General features: G+C 40.6%; 1 protein-coding gene across 1 annotated transcript in view; it reads left to right on the forward strand.

Annotated features, from left to right (window-relative positions):
- PIK3C2A (phosphatidylinositol-4-phosphate 3-kinase catalytic subunit type 2 alpha) overlaps positions 1 to 953 on the forward strand; it is a 104,558-nt gene extending 103,605 nt beyond the window's left edge. Inside the window, exon 33 of the mRNA XM_004593748.3 lies at positions 488 to 953. Within this exon, the coding sequence (XP_004593805.2) occupies positions 488 to 670 (183 nt within the window). The 3' untranslated portion in view covers positions 671 to 953. The remainder of the gene's footprint in view (positions 1 to 487) is intronic.
- Positions 954 to 7,654: the final 6,701 nt, after the last annotated feature.

Raw genomic sequence — 7,654 nt, forward strand, 5'->3', positions numbered from 1 at the left:
CTCAACTGCTTTCCCAGGCCACAAGCAGGGAGCTGGATGGGAAGTGGAGCTGCCGGGATTAGAACCGGCGCCCATATGGGATCCTGGGGCTTTCAAGGCGAGGACTTTAGCCGCTAGGCCACGCCGGCGGGCCCTTTTTTTTTAAATAAAGATTTATTTTATTTTTATTACAAAGTCAGATATACTGAGAGGAGGAGAGACAGAGAGGAAGTGGAGCTGCCGGGATTAGAACTGGCACCCACATGGGATCCCGGCGTGTTCAAGGCGAGGACTTTAGCTACTAGGCCACGCCGGCGGGCCCCATCTAACACTCTTATAATACAGAATGCACTTCAGAAGTATTGAGGCAAATTCCATCATCGTGACTGATGTCATTCATTATAGTCACTCTTTGGTTAATATTTTCACCTATGTTTCACTTAAAATATTCCAGGAAACCAACAAACTTTAATTTACAATTAATTATTTCTTTTTTCCTTTCTTGTAGCTTGTGTACAGTGGATACAGCAAAGAAACCCTCAGACAGAGGGAACTTCAACTAAGTGTACTCAGTGCAGAATCTCTACGGGAGAATTTTTTCTTAGGTGGAGTAACCCTGCCTCTGAAAGACTTCAACTTGAGCAAAGAGACAGTCAAGTGGTACCAGCTGACTGCAGCAACTTACTTATAAACTGATGAATTTCTGAGCTTTGGAAGCAAGAATAGTTATCAACTTGTGTGCCCATGCACACACACTGGTGAACTCTGTATAGTATTTTTATACTTTATACTTGAGCACAAATTATAATACTTGGTGAATTATAACACATTTGTTGGACCAACAGTCACATAACTAATTTTTATGAGTTTCTGAAAGCCATTGCTGTCTAAAAATGATTACATTGAATGCTGTAAGCCCTGTATGTAATATGTCATAGTGAGTCCGCAGAGAGACTTCCAGATCATACTGTGTCAGCTTCCCATTCAGACACAGCATGTTTGTTTTCCTGGATGCACCTTCTACAGCCTTTACCACTGTGTATGCTCACAGACACCAAAGACGCGGCTGCTAGTCACAGCGCTGAAACGCAAAGCACAAGCAGATCACTATCTTAAGAGCTACTCCGGAGTTTATAGACCTAGGGAAAAAATATATACTGTTTTTCTACTCATCGTTAAAGCCTTCTTCAGAATAAGTGCCAATCACTAAAGTTGTAAATAATGGTGCCTTACTTTATATGCTTCCCTGGCACTTCATTCTGATTTCTTTCCTGACTAAAGAAGTAGTTCTCACTCGTTTTCAGTGAAATTATGTACTAATGTTTTCCCCACAAAATGATCATTTCTCTACTTGTGATGTGTGATTTACTTTAGTCATTTTTGTTGCCCCGTGACTAAATGAGATTCATTGATACAATTGTGTACTAATTTCCATCATTCCATTATAATCCTACATTTATTCCCAGACATGTGAACTGCAATTTGGTCACACCACCTCTATATATCTACATACATCACTCCCTGTATAAACAAATGCAAGTTCTTCAGCCATATGCCCTTTCCCGTTTGCTACAAAAACTCCCGAAGTGGAGAAGACTTCATAGGAGGCTCAGGATAAGGATTCTAGACTCCAAACCTTTATAGTAGTTCATCTTTTAAACTGTCTTACATTTGTAAACATTGTCCATTCATGTGGATTGTTGTTTTCCATATGAGATGGAATCAGAAGGACAGGATTAAAATTATTCAATAGTAACCATTAAAAATAAGATTTGTTTTAATTTTTCAATGTCAGACACGATTTTGTTTAAATATAGGTGTATATATAGTAATTTTCACGGTTAGAATAAAAATTCAGACATTTTTTAAATGGTAATAGAGATTACAGCAATCTGGTTGCTATAAGAAAACCAACAAAATATGCATTGAAGGTTACCATGAGAGAAGGGACAATCTCCAATTCAACTGCCCAGAATAGATTTTTTTTTTTACAAACTGTGCAAGGGTTTGATGTTAATGGTGATACTTGCAAAGCCGAAATAAGAGTTAAGGATCTATCAGTGCAATGGTTTAAAGGCAAAAAAAAAAAAAAAAACTTGAATTTTTTTGGTGCCTAACACTAATGGTCCATTTGTAGGAAAACCTATGAGTAGGATATATTAATGTCTGTTTTTTTTTTTATGTTAAAATGTTTGTCTAATAAGTTAATTAAAATATACATCAAAGCTCCACTCTGCTTTTTCCACATACAGTTAACTCTTGTTAAAATGTCTGAGTAGCTTTGCAAATGTAATAATAGCACTAGAAATTTTTACTGAAGCTTTTGAAAAATTAACTCCATTCCATGATTGTCAGCCACTGTAAAAGAAAAAGAAATGTACTGTCTTCGTGTAAGGTGGTGATTAATTGGACTCAACATGGACTGCCTTTTCGCAGTCTGTTATAGCAGTGTCTTTTCATACAGTTAGAGCTAGACTATGTGAAATTGCTTTTTAGTTACAAGAAACCTGGAATCATATCTAAGAGTGTATATTAAGACTAATGCTGTATAGTTAATAAGAGGTCAGAACAAGTGGTAATATTTCTCTTTATTTAATTCATTTTGTGCCTTCTTTGGTCATTAAAATATCCATACATTTGTCTTACATGTACCTTAATATAAATTATTCCTTTGTGAAATGCTGGTCTGCAGCCCAAACCAAAAAAACAAAGGAGGGCAGCCTCTTTGCACTACCACTGCTACTCAAACAATTTTAAATGCCTGAATTTTCAAACATTTTTTTAAAGGCTTAAAGTTAAGCAAACTGAAAAAAAAAAAGTTTAATAAGCAAACTGGCCAAGACACTAATTTTCTGTGTATGATCATAATATTTTATTCTTTTTATTGAGTGAAAATAATTATGTTACATATAAATTCTCTACCAGAAGAATTCTTTCTCCTTGTCGGTGTTTAAGGGTTTGAAGATAATGGTTCACTCCCAAGGACCTATTGTTTTCTCTGCTGAGGAACCCAGTGTAGACCTGGCACTGGTGTCCCTCTCACTCCCTTTTTATGAATTTGTAGATAGCTAAAGGTTCACAGTCCGTTGGTTATGTACAATGAGGCTTCAAAACATTGGTGGGAAAATGGAATTAAAAAGTAATGCGCATTTTCCGTGAATGTTTTGAAGCCTCCTCACGTTCTTTCTTCAAATTAAAGATGTATAAAAGTTTCCTGTGTCTTGCCTTAAATGTGTTAACTATTATTTCTAGAATTCAAGTGTTGTGTTTTAAAAAAGAATATCCTCACTTCCGTTAGACTTCACATTCAGAAGGCTGACGCCCCACTACCCTAATCCATAGATGAAACTCACATGCTGTTTGATTAGCAGTGCAAATATGAACTAGTCTCATCTATAAGAACCAAATACTTTAATTATATTAAGATAGTGCATAAAGATGTATAGTATTTTTATTAATACTTTAAATATATTAAGTGGATTGAATGTGACTTTATAACTGTACTATGATTGTAATAAGATATTTCTGAAATAAAGAAACTTCTATCATTTCTTTCATTGTTGAAATAATTTTTGGCTCCAAACTTTAATGTGACTTTAATATTATTGTTCCTTGCATATCACTCAGGCATTTATTCAGTCTAATTATCCTGAATTTCAGAATTGGCCTGTCACTTAATCCTAAAAATGCCACATAGAGAGCCTGGTTTGTGAAGTTCAGGGAGCCTGGTTCTGTGAAGGTCTGGAATGCTGCCACTCTGCTACATTCCCATCAGTTTTTTAGATGTGAAATGTTTTTGTGAATATAGTCCCTGGCCTTGGGTATTTTACTTAAATAATCAGTACAAAAACAAACAGCCACATTACAAACCTGTGTAAAGAAATGTTTGGCGTAGCTGGTATCCCATGGGCACCAGTTCGTGTCCTGACTACTTATTTTCCAATCCAGCTCCCTACTTATGGCCTTGGAAAGCAACAGAGGATGGCCCAAAGCCTTGGGACCCTATACCTACATGGGAGACCTAGAAGCTCCTGGCTTTGGATCGGCTCAGCTCTGACCGTACCTTCACCCTAGAAAGTGAGCATGAGGTTGTGCTTCTCTGACCCTAGGATAACATGCAAAAGGATGCAAAAACCATGAAAGAGCAATTTACGGTCAGTTCTTGCAATGAAAAACTGAATTCCCATTAAACAGATTTTTAAAAAATCTTTATTTCATCCTTAGTCTTTAAAAACCTTATTCTGCAAATTTCAAACAGAAAAACAGACAATATAATGAACTCCATGAATGAACAAATCCATCACAAAGCTTCAATGATTATTAGCTAAGGCTGACCTCATTAGATCAGTTTTAAATAAAATACATTTTTAAATCTAGGATTCTTAAATCTGTGGGTCTAGAACCTTCTTTGGTTCTTAATATTTGGTAGTCTTTATTTTGTTTTTTTATTTGAAAGGCAGAGTTAGAGAAATCTGTACACTGGTTTACTCCCCATATAGCTGCAATGATCAGGACTGGGCTAGACTGAAATGAGGAGCTTCATCCTGGTATTCCACATGGAAACAGGAGCCCAAGGATCTTGTACCATTTTCTGCAGCTTCCCCAGGCACTGTAGCAGGGAATTGGATGGGGAATGGCACTCATACAGGACTCTGGCTCTATGGGCAGCAACTTTACCTCCTGTGTCACAGCACTGGTCCCTCCACTAGCTTCAAATGCTGTATTTGCTGCATTCTACTTTTGTTTTGGAACTCAACAAATGTAAATTAGGCCTTCCCAATTTTATCAGTATCTTTGGCTTCTCTCCACATTTGCTTATTTTCTTTTTCCACTCTCTACTACATTCTCAGTAATTTGCTGTGATAGCTTTTCCAATGTACTCCCTTTATTTAGCTTTTTAATTCATCAAATTTTAAATTTTAGCTATCTGATGTTGTAGCACAGCCAGTGATTCCACCATCTGCATGCCTGCATGCCATGTGGGGGATGGCTTCCCACACTGGAGACCCAGCTGAAGTGGCTCCTGTTTGCTGGCGTCAGCCTGGCTCAGCCTTGGCCCTTGAGACAGTCTGGGGAGTGAACCAGCAAGTGGAAAACCTGTCTTGCCCTCTCAGTAACTCTGCCTTTCCAATAAATTAAAAAGGTAAAGATTACACACAGAATGGAAGGCAAAGACATTTGAAAATAGTACATCTGATTAGGATCTAGTAATCAAAATATATAATGAACTCTTACAACTCAACAATAAGGCAACCCAATTTTAAAACAGAGGATTTTAAAACAACTTTCTCCAATATAAATATTCTCCAAATACATATATGTTCAACATTAATCCTTAAGGAAAAACAAAGCCATGACTTCACACTGGCTAAGTCGGCTAAGATGAAACAAGGAAGTGCTGGCGAGGACGTGAAGGAATTTGAACCCTCATACAAGGCAGGTAGGGATGTAAGATGTTGCAACTGTTGTGGAAAACAGCGCCTCACAAAATTCACCATGGACTTAGCTCAGGCTCTGGGAACTGAGAGCAGGTATCAAACCCTAAGCACAGGTGTTCACAGTGGCATTATACATAATAACCAGAAGAGTGTCAGCCCAAGTGTCCTTTACCTGAACAATTAAATTGCATACAATGGAATTTGAGCCCATCATAAAAAGGAAGTGCTGCTATATAATGCAACGTAGATGAACTCTGAGGACATTATGCTACAAAGCTAAACATGTTGTATGATTCAATTTGTAAGCAATAACCAGAGGGGCTGGTGTGGTGACCCGACAGGTTAATCCTATGCCTATAGCACCAGCATCCCACATGGGTGCTGGTTTTCATCCTTGCTGATCAACTACCCATCCAACGCTCTGCGGAATGAGAACAGTGGCAGATGGCTCAAGTCCTTGGGCCCTTGCACACATGGGAGGCTCGGAAGAAGTCTGGTTTTAGATTAGCCAAAATCTCGCCTTTGTGGTCATTAGGAAATGCATCAGTACACAGTCTCTTTAACAGTACCTTTCAAATAAAAATAAATCAATCTTAAACAAAAACACAGTGACACTGTTGAGCGAATCATCCCAGCACTGCCTGAGCAGGCACTGCGGCCATGGTAACTTTGTGGTACCTGATTTATTTCTGAACTGAAAATAACCTGGTTTGCAATTCCTAATGCTTTGCAAGGAGTTACTTTCTGGTTAGACTGCCTCAGTTACTTCACATTTGTCCATTGTGTACTGAGTTCTCTGACCTTCCTGCCTGGTTGGCTGATCCTCTTCTCTTTGTAGTTAGCTACTTCATTGCACCCATTCTTTCAAGGAATACAAATTCAATGTTAAAAGAGCATCCTTGGCCTGGTGCCATGGCCTAGCGACTAAAGTCTTCTCCCTGCACGCACCGGGATCCCATATGGCGCCAATTCTAATCCCAGCGGCTGTACTTCCCATATGAGTGCCAGTTCTAATCCCACCAGCTCCACTTCCCGTCCAGCTCCCTGCTTGTGGCCTGGGAAAGCAGTTGAGTACAGGCCAAAGCTTTGGGACCCTGCACCCACATGGGAGTCCCAAAAGAGGCTCTGGGCTCCTGGCTTCAGATTGGCTCAGCTCTGACAATTGCAGCCATTTGGGAAGTGAACCAACAAATGAAAGCTCTTTCTCTGTCTCTCCTTCTCTCTGTAAATCTGCCTTTCCAATAAAAATAAATAAATCTTAAAAAAAAATTTATATATAACTTCCTCAATAGGGCTTTCATTTTTCCAGCAAATGCAAGCACTGCCTTATTCTCACTTCACGGCCTTGGCAATCTTTTTCTTAAAAAAAAAAAAAAAAAATTATTTGTATTGCAAAGTCAGATATACAGGGAGGAGGAGAGACAGGAAGATCTTCCATCCGAGGATTCACTCCCCAAGCGGCCACAAGGGCCAAAGCTGTGCCAATCCGAAGCCAGAGGCCTGGAGTCTCTTCTGGGTCTCCCACACAGCTGCAGGGTCCCAAAGCTTTGGCCCATCCTCGACTTCTTTCCCAGGCCACAAGCAGGGAACTGGATTAGCACCGGCGCCCATACGGGATCCTGGCATGTGTGCAAGGCCGACTTCAGCCCCTAGGCTATCACGTCGGACCAGCCTTGGCAAGCTTGCTCCCAAAACCCTCTCTTGTCGGTCACGTACTGTTTGTGACCAGGGCACCAAGGTCTGGTTCAAACTCGCTGGCGGAGTCTTCACCATCAGAGACCTCTACTCTGAGAGATCAGGGCTTACAAACAAATGGAAGAGCTAGCGGGGCTGCAGCCACAACCATTACCTTCAGTTGTTGCACTAGTAGGACGATGGTGGTTGTGCGGACTCCATGCAGGGTGGGGAAAGCTGAGGGATCGACTGCTGAGGTAAAGCGTGGCACTGCCGAATGAATGAACACTCCTGTACCGCTGATTTGTAATTCCATCTGTTTACCGGAAGTCCACTCCGGGCCCAGGATTCGAACCTCTGTCCTAGTGGCAGTCCCGCCTCTGTGGAGGGAACTTTGATTGGATGCCGCAGTCACACCCGCTTTCCCGCTCTCGCCCGGGGCCTGATAGAACGCCGGGCAAGCGGAGAGCTACTGAGGAAATGCCGCCTCGCCGCAAGGCATTTCGGGATATGTAGTCTCTCAAGCGCAGTGGCCGGCTGCGCAGCGGAGCTCCACCTCCTGC

This window comes from Ochotona princeps, chromosome 4, assembly GCF_030435755.1.
Source record: "Ochotona princeps isolate mOchPri1 chromosome 4, mOchPri1.hap1, whole genome shotgun sequence".
NCBI classification, from domain to species: domain Eukaryota; kingdom Metazoa; phylum Chordata; class Mammalia; order Lagomorpha; family Ochotonidae; genus Ochotona; species Ochotona princeps.